Here is a 13678-nt window from a genome sequence, read left to right as displayed (position 1 = left end):
GGCATTCAGGTGTATTCAGACAGATCATGTCAGCCCAGATTTCTATGATTTCATAAAAATAGAGCTGATGTGTTGAGCACATGCATCCAGACAATACTTGGCTCTAGACATTGATTTAGAGGCTGGAGACACCAGCAATTGCTTGCTGCTTGCAATGCCTCACAGTATATGAAACACTCTCTCACCACCCATTACTCATAAAGCTGTAAAACAAAGTCTGAAGAATGTAAAAATAAATATGTATTCTGAGTTTGTCACACCACAGGAAAATGTTTTGTTAAGCACCAAGCCAAACTGGAAAGAATAAAAAATTGCCAAGCATATAAAATTAAGTTTCCAAATCATAATAAATAAGGAGTATTCTCTGCTCTTGAAACTATGGGAACATGTTGGTTCACTGAAACCACGGTTAATCATGTAAATGGGCCGCCTGTTCCATTCATGGATGTGTTAAGAAAAAAATAATAATTTCATGGTTCTGTTCTGGCATCCAGGGATGAAAGACGGCTAGGTAACTCAAGGCTGTAGTAGGTGTAGGAAATCATAATTAAACAGAAGAATCACTGATCTGATGCAGTGCGAGCATTTTACTTACATATGTGAATAAAAATCGGAGTATTTTGTCACACTGTGTTGTCAGTTTGTAAGGACTGGGAGCATTTTATCAGCACTCAAAAAGACTAGTGAGTGAAATAAATGGATTGGAAAATATGATTTTGCTGTTTATAGAGTCGATCGGTAAATCAGAAAACAATGATTTATTTCTCCGATTCTGATTCATTCTGGGTAATGCCACTCACTCTCTTCATTCACACTACACCTTGCTCTACAATTGCACTCTCTTTCTTAGTTGAGTAGATTTAGGACAGGCAAGAGGCCACTGGGAAAAGTGGATGAACGGTTGATTGGCGTGCCATATCCACCTCATCACAGCATCACAGCAACCTCTATACTGACAACCAGTATGGTGGCTGGAAAGAATACTGATAAGCAACACCGTTAAGGAAACTAGTTTCATCCAGTAAATTCTTATATTTTAAAACAGGTACCGGTACATGCTACATACACAGACACACAAAATAACACAAACATGTCAAGTACCAAAGCAAAGATCAATTAAAATTCTTCTTAACAAATATCACCCAGATGTATGGATAATATTTAGAAGCACAGTAGCTGACTCTTATTTTGGTTAAATCTGAAGCCCAGAAAGTTCACAAGGCTCTGCAGTGATTATTTTATAGGTAATTACTTACACTACTAATTCCTCATTACTTATTTCTATACTTACTGCATAGAAATAGTAGGCAGTAGATACTGGGAAACTTGGAAGAGAAAGAAACAAACAAACAAACAAAAAAACACCACCCTGAAAGAGCCCATCAACCAAAGTCCATCAATAATACATAAAGGCTTGTGAGGTCCTTTTTCAAAGCAGGATTCTTCAGTCAAATCAAAACATAATGATTCAAACCAGGCAAGGGCAGTTCAAGGGCAATCAATCAGTAGGAATTAATGGAGTAGCCAAAGAATATAAGGTATAATTTTACCTAAAAATGTGTATGCATCACACAAAACAGCAACTACATATCTGGGATATCCATCATCTGACATATTGATAGATGTCTTTTATTCCCTTTTTTGTATTTAGCAAATGTGTGCCCAAATCTTTCTCTAAGTCTTACATGTGCTCAAAAATGTATGTATATGAATGTGCATATGCTGCATGTTTGAGTGTTTAGCTTTGAGTAGGGCATAACCATGAAACCTCCTACACATAGTGAGTACACATTGTGGTGTAATGCTGGCATTACCTGCACAAGGATTGAAGCGGACAGGGGTGGTGTTGGTTGTACTGGTAGTAGTGGTTTGTGCTGGGGCTATAGCAGGACTGTCCTCTCTGACTCTATTATCCTCATCAGGACTCACTGCACATGGAAACACAATAACAGAGAGCACAAGGGACATGAAGTATTACAGATAAATGAAGGGTTAAACTACAAAAGGGAAATTATTTCAAACAACTACTCTGTGCTACTTCTGAAACCAATTTTAGTAATGCAAGTATTCCACATAATACAGTATTTCCTAATAACAAGACATAATTTGACCCATGATCTGTTTTTGCATCATGCTCTTTTATAGAGCAAATAGAGGTCTGGAAATAAATGGTCTTTTATTTGAGGTTGCAGGGAATTTTGATGAGCCTGTTTAAATGGCTTTTGTTTAAGTGCCATGAGTATCATGATGAAATCTGTAGTTGATTTAACCAGAGTATAATGATAGTGAAATGACCACAACGGTGTGTAAAAAAAACAATTCTTGTATTTAAGCATTTAATGGAAGTAAAATACTTCAGCAGTTCTGACATCTCCTGTCAGTGAATTCCAACCACACATCTGTATAATACTAAGAACACAAGGTCAAACAGGAGATAGCATGAACGACCTTCCAACAAATGTGAAGAAGACTACCCACATATACAATATAAACACCACTTTCACAGACTGAATTATGTGATCAGACATATAAGATAGCACCATAGCTGGGAGGTCAGTATTTTGAACCATGTTTTAGCAATTTTTTTTTGTAGCAGAAATGACTACACGTTATAAATATGAATTTAATATTTCATATCTTTTAATGATCAGGGCACCAGGCTGATGTGCTAGCCAAGTGAATGATGAATTTATTGATCTAAATTATTAATCCAGTCTCAGTCTAAAAGTGATGACTCCTTAGTTTATTGACCCATTTATTCCATAAATTTAAAATAACATGACATAAGAAATAGCAAGTCTAAATAAATGTATTTACATATGTGCACTTTGGCTGGAATGCATTAAAAGTTCTGGCACACTGAAAACTTCAGATCGGCTGGTCTGCCGGGTTATGCAAGAAAGATTCATAAATCACAATAATGATGCTAAATAAGAACAGAAAAAAACTTCTTGTACTTATGTGAGCATATGATTTTGACAAAAAGAATGCAAGACAAAAAAACAGACAAGAGACGTGGACAAACAAAAACCTGTGGTTCAACTTCTTATTTTGTTCTACAAAAAGAAAGGATAGGCTCATGTAGTCATGTGCTGGCTCAGGCGCTTGGCTTCACCCGATTGGTTAGGAGTTTGTCAGTTGGAGTCCTCTGACTGGCTGGGACTCTGGTCTCATGGCAAGTTGTGTCAATTTCTACATCAAATTTTGAAAACCACATTCAACGATCCCTTCACTATAAGTTACTTTAAGATTCCTAAACATGTGGGTCTGTTGCCTGGCAAAAGACCTATTTCCTGCATTCAGGAGAAATATCACGCTTGAGTTACAGTACCTGGTGTGCAGGAGTGTTTGTCTTGCTGCAGGATGTAGCCCTGGTGGCATTCACAGCGGTAGGAGCCCCAGACATTGGTGCATGTGTGCTGGCACAGCTGGCCTGCATAGAGTTGGCATTCATCCACATCCTCTTGCTCCTCCACTGTGTTAGCAGCTTCATCTGTGGCACCAATGGAGAAGGCCTCTTTGGGGAATTTGCTGTCTGAGACTGGAAGGATGGGGGTCTTAAATTAGAGACAGCACCAGAATACCTGTATAATTCTGCTTGTATGCTTACCTCCTGAGACTGACTTGAATACACTAAACAACATTCAGTCCTCTTTTACATTTACATTAGAGTGTTTAAGTGATGTTTTTATTCAGAGCTCCATTACCATCAATACAAGAAACCACAGTAGCAAGTGCAAAGGTCAGAGTCTTACTGCATTTATAGGACTTTTTTGATTACGGGACACTAATGTAAGAGTGAGGTGCTGGAAAAAGGAAAAGACAAACTGCTGGTTGTTTTTAAAGCACTATTAGACAGAGATGACAGGGAGAATAGTTTGGCAGAGAGAATGGCAAAAAATATGTTTTTAGCTTAGTTTCTATTACAGCACATATCAATCTGCATCTATAACAGTGCTCAAGTTGGACTCCTGTCTGATTTAACGCAGTTCCCACAAGCCCAAAGTTGACATTTAGAGATGTTTTATTCTGAGGAACTCAGAATGTTCATAAGCAATGATCAATAAGGTAACTTTGATTCCAGGAATTCAGGAGCAGGAAAAAAAAACCTCACCCTGCCCCCTTACACAGAACCTGGCTGATTGTCTACTTTGTTTCAGCCAAGATGCTGCAGCCTCCCTGTGTACAACACTTGATACTTTTGCCCCTCTGAAAAAGAAGGCAGTGAAATAGAGGAGGCCCCATGGTACAGCTCGCAGCTCCGCTCCCTAAAGCAGGCATCATGAAAACTGCAAAGGAGGTGGTGTTCCACTAAGTCAGAAGAGTTTTTCATAGCCTGGAAAGATAGTCTAATAACATATAAAAGAGCCCTTCATAGTGCCAGAACTGCATTTTTTTTATTACTGATTGAGGAAAATAAGAACAACCCCAGGTTTCTTTTCAGCACTGTAGCCAGGCTGACAAAGAGCCACAGTGCTGTTGAGCTTAACATTCCCTTAGATCTCAGCAGCAATGACTTCATGAGCTTCTTTACAAATAAAATCACAACTATTAGAGAAAAAATTGGTCGGACCACTCTCACAGCTCTCGCAGATGTGCCATCTACTACAATGGCTTTAGAAACATCTTTAAGACCTCATTTATACTTGGACTACTTCTCCCCTATAGATCTCTCTGAGTTGACCTCAGCAATTGCTTCATCTAAATCATCAACATGTCTCCTGGACCCCATCCCGACCAGGCTGCTCCAAGACGTCTTTCCCCTAATCAACACATCCATACTAGATCTGATTAACCTCTCTCTATTAACAGGTTATGTTCCACAGGCTTTTAAACTTGCAGTAATTAAACCTCTACTCAAAAAGCCTACTCTTGACCCAGGTGTCCTAGCTAATTATAGACCAATATCCAATCTCCCATTTATTTCTAAAATCCTGAAAAAAATGTTGCAAAGTAATTATGTGACCACTTACACAAGAATGATTTGTTTAAGTATGTTCAGTCTGGTTTTAGAGTCGACCATGGTACAGAAACTGCACTGGTGAAAGTCACCAACAATCTCCTCCTAGCCTCAGACAAAGGACGTGTCTCCATACTTTTCCTCTTAGATTTCAGTGCTGTGTTTGACACAGTTGGGGCTCATGATGCTTTGAGTTTCTCTCCACATGTGGATTTGCAAAGCACAGGCAACTCCATGCTGAACAATCAGAACCAACCAACATATCAGCCCTAAAAACCAAAAATCTGACCATGCATTCAGAAGGTGCCTGGACTAAGAAACAGTGCAACTCAGTCATGTCTCCTTTTCAAAACTACAGACAGAAGCACCTTAGGACTGTAACAAACTGACCCACATTGTGAGTGGTCCAACGAAAACCACAACCACACCAAACTGAGACCTAAATAGCTTTTCAAATGATTCTCACCAGGACAGACACCCACTTCATCTACGTACTGTGGGAAGAACAAAATTCAGGGTTCAGTGGACCTAAGTCCAAACCGGCAGCCCAAAGAGACCTGACACGATGTTCTTCACAGAGGGGTGAGAAACCTCTCTCCCTCAACCCAGCTCTGACATCTCACACAGACTCACATGCAAATGACTCAGCCTTTCACAGGGCTCTACCCTACACAAAGTTCTTGGGCAACCTCATCAAGAAAGGACAGGCACAGAAATTCTTCCTGCCTGTGACTCTTGGAAATGTGCCGATGCACAGGCACTGATGTCACCGTAATCAGCCACAGTCCCTGGCACACCAATCAGGTAAACGCTTAAGGCTGCATGCTTACTGTCTTGAAGTTCGACCATTTAGCTCCTCATATGACAAAAATGGCTTTGGAGCACATGACTATTGGCAAAATGAAAGTCGTTTGTTCAGTGTACACCACTGAGCTCAAAATGTTTCCTTTTATCATGGGAAAGGACCTTCTTAACCGATTTAAACCACACATTTACTTTAAAAGAGCGGAAATCTGGGGACGGGTCCACACACCCCTGCCTGTTTTGCATCCAGCACAATCTCAGTCAGACTGCATTAGCTACAACATATATGTAAAATGAAAACCAGTACTGCAAGAGAGTTGACCAAAGGTTGAGACATGCCATAAATGCAACTGATCAATTTGCAACATGAAGTGTAGCTCCTAATATAGGTCAAGTATCAAAAACACTGGAACCTACCTTTCCCATAATGCAGCTCAATCGGGTCTTTCATTGGCAGCATTAGCAAGAATATAAAAGCAAAGGTTTCTTCAGTTGGTTTGCTGTTATTGGGAATTATACTTAATCTGTACTGTGTCAAAAACACACAGCACAGTAGATGAACATGTCATTGTATCCATATATCACGGGATAAGGGCTGACAGCGCACTGTAATAATAATAGATCCAGTTACTTTAAATAGATATTTCTCACAATCATTACCTGGAATTTAAATTCAGAGGAGCAAGATGATTAAATGTTTCCTGTTTTAATTAAAAGGCAGTGAGTCATAAGACTGAAAGCACATCCCCTATGGAAATAATTACATTGCATCTCATCCATTTCTTTCATCCATAAAACACTCAGAAAGTAAAGGCATTCTTCATGCATCCTGAGAGAGAGTGCGTGAAAGAGATGGACATACACAGTAAAGCTGAGGAGCTTGAACAGATCTTGGGGCCCCAAACCCTTTCGCAGCTTACAGCAGGTTAATTGATCTCACTTAAAAATTACACCGTTCAAATTTCCTTTTTAAAGCTGAAGGAAATGAGCTACAGTTGATGGCTAGGGCAGAGTGTGTTAAAGCACAGGATTAGGAGGAACTCCTCTGATGATGAAGATGAAATAACTAGGCTAAGGCAGTGAGGAGACTGATCTTACCTCACTATCAATTACCATTAAAGGCTGATTAGGTCTAATGAACTGCATTTCCATTCTAGGACCATTCTGGTCCCAGCATATAAACTAAAAAAGATAAACAAAAGTCTACTAAACTTAATGATCTAATTGCATAGAAGAGTACAGACAGATGGACATACTAACACATGTGGTGCTTTCTAAAGCTAATTTTCCACCCATTACACTCACTGATGACACATCATGGAGCTTACAGCTGCAAACAAGACATGCCCTGCAGGTCATGTTCAGAAGCCGTTGGGTCCTAAGCATAATTCTCTGGTGTAGAAGGAGATACAAATGGGCACTGCAATGCTTTTGCATGAGGGATGGGTATCCTGAACCTTAGTTGCTTGAAAACGCATCAATCACTGGCATTATGTACTCAATGAATCAGGGACAGAGGAAAATGTTGCTGGTACAGGTAGAGAGACAACAGTTTGAGCTACCATTGGTTCTTGATTTGTCACAGCTTCCATACATCTACCCCCACTACCTCAAATGGTAGCGTAACTTTTGACCAGTCAGCTGAGGGCAGCTGGCCTTTGGAAGGCCAAACTCCACCCACACTCCCTCAAACATAAACTTCATTAAAGACGAAACAGCCATCCTAGGACTTTTCCATACAGCAGTAACCTGCAGGATCCGTTGAAGCTACAGGAGCCACAAATGTACTTTTGAAGGCAGAAATGCTGAGGAGGATGAATTAACAAAATGTTTCGAGTCCAAGTTTAAAAAAAAACAGCAAAATCTGAAACTGGAGTTCTCAAAAGCAACTTTAACTAGGAACAAAATCAGTGTTAACATTGTTTTCAAAGTTTAGCAGGTTAATTAATTTGCCTACCTTAAACTAGAACTCCACCATCAGAGTTTGTTTCTAGGTGTTGGGGAGTACTACTGCATATGTGAAAAAAGCCTTCTATGACTCCATAGGAAGCTGTGTGAAGTCTGATAAACTGCCTCAATTGATGTAATTTGAGTTAGCATGAGTTGAAGCTGAGGACTACAAGTATGAAAATGAAAACATCTGGAGGTGTGGAGTTAGAAAGGAGAGGAGCTTAGCAGACCTCTGCAGTCCACTCTTCAGCTCTGCTATGGATACTAGGTCCAGACTACTTTAGCCACTGCTAGCATCACACTCCAAAATCTCCAACCGAGCAGTTGCAAGTTGACTTGAGTTGGGTTTAACAGCAGAAGAATAATATGAACAGTCTGGAGGCACCAGTGCTGTGTGTCCGTTTGTGAACACACACTATTTCTAATCAGATTTTGGGTTTGTAGCGAGTGCCCACTAAAAACTGACAAAATTACGTATACCCAAAATGTCTATTATTCTTCCATGCAATGGATGAATAGACTAGAGCAACTATCCTCAGGTGTAGCTCACTGGACATATTTCTAATTGTTGTAAAACAGCAAGATCCTGGAAAACAAACTACTATTATAATCATTTCCCTTTTTTCATGCCTCGCAATTTTTGCTGTCTTTTTGTGACCTCTGATTGACAGTTAGCTTGCTACATGTAACTGACATACTGTATGTTAGTGAAAGCATGGCATCGTTTCAAAACATGTTGGTCAGATTTTGCTCTGACTTGATTCGAACATGGTCACTGGCTGATTTATTGAGAATAAAAGACACCAAAAGATGACATGATAAATAGCCAGTTCTAAATTAAACAAATGTACTTAAATACTGTATGTGCTGAAAGGACAAAGGGGATTGGGATTGCTGAATGCATGAAATGGTACAAGGTGAACAAAAGGATGATAAAACCATTAGACTGATGAATTAAGGACTCGGCTAAGAATTAGGGATGGTGCAGAATTGAGTTAAATTACACTTAAATCACGTTGGATTTTTGGATCTAAATCTTAGACGCAAACAATCATTTGGATGGAAAAACAACTGTAAGTTTCTGTAAGTTATGGGCTTTAATTTAGGAGTAACTGTGGTTTATGAGACATCAACTAGCCATGAGGTCACTTATCTGTTAGTTGGATATTGGCCATAAGGTCTGAAGAGTCCATGTGGTCAAGGAAAGGAGAAGTGCTTGGTTCAGGGCTCTGATGGCATAGCTGAAGTTTAACACAAAATCTGACTTACACTCATGGCCAAAAATATAGGCACCCCAGTATTTCTGTCAGATAACACACCACTTCTCCTAGAAAACTGTTGCAATCACAAATTCTTTGGTATGTTTATTTTTTTTGTTTGCATTGGAACAACACAAAAAAGCAGAGAAAAAGCCAAATCTGATCCATTCCACACAGAACTCCAAAAATTGACTGGACAGAATTACTGACACCTTTTCAAAATAATCAAAAATAGTTATATTTCAAGCATGTGATGCTGCTTTAATTTGTAATGAAACTCACCTGTAGCAACCAACATGTGCTGGCAATATGGAAATCACACTTGCAACCAGTTAAAATGGAGAAAAGTTGACTCAACCTTTGTGTCATGTGGACCACACTGAGCATGGAGAAAAGGAAGAAGAGCAAAAAACTGTCTGAGGTCTACAGGTGACTTTCATTACAAATTAAAGCAGCGTTGTGTTTCAAATCTCTACATATACCGTTGTTTACCTATTTATGGAGGAGAAATTCAAATTAGTCAATGCTGTCACGGTTAATTGTGCTGTCCACTTGCGACACAATGCCAGCAGCAGGAGTTGTGTGCATTCACAAACTATCCTCTCATTTTTAGGAAGAGGCTTTTTGGTTTTAAGATTCTAAAAAAAATTACAGACTATCTTTGAAACAAAAACTAGGGCCTGGTCCCTTGTACAGGTGAAACAGGGTAGTGAGGCAACATTCCTAGCTGAGAAAGACTGGAGCAGACTTTGCTGGGGGTTGGTGAGACTCTCTCTATTACTCACTGCCTGAAGATCATCTCTTCAAGATGTGTCTTGGTCTTAGGCAAAAAATACATCATTGACAGGTTTTTTATCACTCATGTCTATTCAGTTCTACTTTAAATACAATATATTATCATAATTATTAGATTATAGTACATTCTGTGTACAATTAATATCTAGTACTGCATAGAGATAAAATCAAGGAACACAAAGCTTGTCTGACTTAGTTTCAGTTTTCATTGGGTTTTTAGCCTATCCATAATGGTGAATGTTTTCTAATATGACTTTACGCCAAAGATAATGTACATGGATTTGTTCAAATCTTGGTAGCAATTTCTGTCCTCCCAAAATATTGGTAGGGACATGTCCCTACAGTTCCTATACAAAACTACACCATTGGTGCAGTGGGTAACACATACCTTTCCTTGGCATAGCAGTTGGTTTGGGTTTCTGCTTTCGCTTCAGTGGGATCTGGCCTGGAACTTCCTCGTCCTCACAGCAGGTGAGGAAGACGTGACCGCATGGGTAGCCCAGGTACTGGTGGGCAACACAACCCCATCCCTCGCTGCGCACCCGTAAGCCAAGGGCACAGCAGCTGCAGCACACCTGGCCATCCAGACACAACAGCAGAGCACATTATGAGTGTGTTGCTGGGGTGCCCTTCACATGTCTAATCACCACCTCTGTTTATGGCCCTCCACTTTTAGCCCTGGTTAATAAACAGCAGAGGAGGGGGGAGACATAATGTCACAGTAAACAGGCAAACAGGCCTGTTCATCACCGTGAACACACTGCAGAGGATTTCACCTGTCACCCCAGGCTGAAACACGTCATGCAATGAAAACCACATTTTCGCCTTTTTTTCTACTTTGCTCTCAAACAATGACTTGGCAAAACAGTTTGGCTTGACTATCTTAACATATGAACAGTTGGCTTGATGGCCAAACAACCGGGTTTCCTCTTGGAAAGCCATTTGAGCTGACTCTGAAAAAAGGCATGATTCCCATTTCCATATGGAAGTATTCACAGGTCTGAAGAATACAAACAGAAAAATGAGATTTTGGCTGATCTTCACTGAAAGATTTCAAACTGTTTGCCATGCAAAACAAATAAAATGTCTGACCGTTGTGAAAGTCTGTCTGCTGGCACAAGAATTTGAAATTTAAATCTCACTCTGGCCAAAACAATTATACTGTACATTCCAGGGGATGTTTAAAGTCTAAAATGCAATGGCACGCTCAGTTTTCACAGCAATGTTGATGGCAAGGATTTACAGTACCCAACCACTGCAGATGGAGCTGCTTACACTGTCCGGTTTTGTCATTTGAAAAAGTAAGTCATATTTTCAAGAGGTAAACATACCAACCTTTAATCCATTCACTGTCTGTTTTACTAAGAACTTAGTGGGTACCATCCACTCATAACATCATGTTTATCCAGCCATGACACAACCGTCTGTCTTCCACTTGTTTCTTCCTTGTCACTCTCCAGTGTGTGTCATCTAACACAGCAAATTGAAGGCAGATGCCTTAAGTTAACTTTTGAAAAGAGGCTGATGGTGGTGAGACAGTCTTGTACCTGGTAGGAGTCATCTGTGCACTGGTACTTCTCATCCACTTCACAGGTCTCCCCTTCTCTTGCTGAGGTCATACCTGATTCACACCGGCTCTTCTTCACTGAGCTGAGGCAGCACTGGTTCTGTGCAACACTGACAAACATACACACATGCCAGTCAATACAGTTTTAAATGGCACATGCGTTTTATAATCCTGCAGACCAAGCTGGTTGACTGAGAGTGAAAAGATAAAGCCAAACAAACAAGATGTGCAACTGGTAAAGATGACTTGGCAGAGGAGAAAGTCTGTTTGACTCAAGCAAATTAAAGAGATCAGAAACTAAAGGTAAGCTGAGCTCAAATCAGGCCCTTCAAATCTTTCAGATGTAATTACATTTCATCCTACATCTCTTGATTATTCTCATTAGGCTAAGTAGTGCAATAATGTGTGAGTACAGCACTGCTCCAGGTTTTAGCAAAATTAGATCATCCATCCATTAGCTGTACTGCTTATCAGTGTGTGTGTGGGGGGGGGGGTACACCCTGGACAGCTTTTATGGATTTGTTGAGAAATGTTATGTAGGAGTATGATTTTTAGCCTTTCATTTAGCAATTTCATCTCAGTGGGAGTAACAGTAACAGTCCGTGTTAATGCACCATACCAAAATGTAATGGAAATCACACAGTGGCATCTCAAATGTTGCCTGGTATCATGTACAGTATAAAGACAAACACATGGACAGAGCTCAAACCACAATCAATTGTTAACTACTAAAATATTTTGCTGAGTAATACCTACGTGACAGATTTCTACTGGAAACTGTTTAACAGTTAATACTTAAGTTAATACTTTGTAGCGCCACCTTTTGCTGCGATTACAGCTGTAAGTCGCTTGGGGTATGTCTCTATCAGTTTTGCACATCGAGAGACTGAAATATTTGCCCATTCCTCCTTGCAAAACAGCTCGAGCTCAGTGAGGTTGGATGGAGAGCGTTTGTGAACAGCAGTTTTCAGTTCTTTCCACAGATTCTCGATTGGATTCAGGTCTGGACTTTGACTTGGCCATTCTAACACCTGGATATGTTTAGTTTTGAACCATTCCATTGTAGATTTTGCTTTATGTTTTGGATCAGTGTCTTGTTGGAAGACAAATCTCCGCCCCAGTCTCAGGTCTTTTGCAGACTCCATCAGGTTTCCATCCAGAATGGTCCTGTATTTGGCTCCATCCATCTCCCCATCAATTTTAACCATCTCCCCTGCCCCTGCTGAAGAAAAGCAGGCCCAAACCATGATGCTGCCACCACCATGTTTGACAGTGGGGATGGTGTGTTCAGGGTGATCAGCTGTGTTTCTTTTACGCCAAACATAACGTTTTGCATTGTTGCCAAAAAGTTCAATTTTGGTTTCATCTGACCAGAGCACCGTCTTCCACATGTTTGGTGTGTCTCCCAGGTGGCTTGTGGCAAACTTTAAACAACACTTTTTATGGATATCTTTAAGAAATGACTTTCTTCTTGCACACACTCTTGTGTGTTACAGCCTGCTCAGTGTTTTATAACTAAGGTGTCACTTTATTTTTAAGCTCATTTAATAAGACAAGTTGAACCAGAACAGACTCATTTGGAGCAGCATAGAAACACATACAGTACACACATGGATCACTGTGTAGAGCTATGGGCAGCTTCTGCACAACTTCTATAATTAATTAAAGTCCCACTCCAGAAACATTTTCATTTTTATATTTGTATATAAAAATACTTTACTATAAACAATATGCAGTCTAACACAGCTTTTCCTCAAAAAAATTTCAGTGGGCCTCTGTAATAGGAATGAACATTGCCCCTCATTGTGCATTCCAGGATCTATGAATGTTGCCGTCATCCCTTATGTGGATTTGAATAATTTTGCACGCCCAATTTTTCAGTTTTTTATTTGTTAAAAAAGTTTGAAATATCCAATAAATTTCGTTCCACTTCATGATTGTGTCCCACTTGTTGTTGATTCTTCACAAAAAATTACAGTTTTATATCTTTATGTTTGAAGCCTGAAATGTGGCAAAAGATCGCAAAGTTCAAGGGGGCCGAATACTTTCGCAAGGCACTGTATCATCCTGAAGATTTTTACCTTGGTTGATTTGGTGACATTTGTTGTTACTGCTTGCAATGGCACATGAGCTGGGAGTGGTAAACATGCCTTGAGCATGAACAGAAGCTAAATGCCTGGGACCCCCCCACCTGTCAGTCAGAACTGAAGAAGCTTCTCAGATGAGAAGTGAAGCATTTTCAAGAACCTCAAGAAGCTCAGTTGCTGACTTTAGCACTTTGATATGCCTTGAGCAAGTTCATCTGTCAGAAGAGCACCTGATGTATCTGCTTCCCTCAGCCAA

At 40.0% G+C, this 13678-nt stretch overlaps 1 protein-coding gene across 3 annotated transcripts in view; it reads right to left on the bottom strand.

Moving 5' to 3' along the window:
• The window catches only part of fbln2 (fibulin 2), a 90433-nt gene that overhangs the window by 28490 nt on the left and 48265 nt on the right, over positions 1 to 13678 (bottom strand). For all 3 annotated transcript variants that reach the window (XR_002276434.1, XM_020618264.1, XM_020618265.1), the window contains exons 4-7: positions 11316 to 11445; positions 10157 to 10343; positions 3332 to 3541; positions 1815 to 1928 (exon numbers count right to left, since the gene is read on the bottom strand). Coding sequence is in view for 2 of the 3 variants with exons in the window: in XM_020618264.1 (XP_020473920.1) it covers positions 1815 to 1928; positions 3332 to 3541; positions 10157 to 10343; positions 11316 to 11445 (641 nt within the window). In the remaining variant the exon portion in view is untranslated. The remainder of the gene's footprint in view (positions 1 to 1814; positions 1929 to 3331; positions 3542 to 10156; positions 10344 to 11315; positions 11446 to 13678) is intronic.

The sequence above is a fragment of the Monopterus albus genome, unplaced genomic scaffold (genome assembly GCF_001952655.1).
Source record: "Monopterus albus unplaced genomic scaffold, M_albus_1.0 scaffold203.1, whole genome shotgun sequence".
In the NCBI taxonomy this organism is placed as follows: domain Eukaryota; kingdom Metazoa; phylum Chordata; class Actinopteri; order Synbranchiformes; family Synbranchidae; genus Monopterus; species Monopterus albus.
This window is presented reverse-complemented; position numbering and strand designations above follow the sequence as displayed.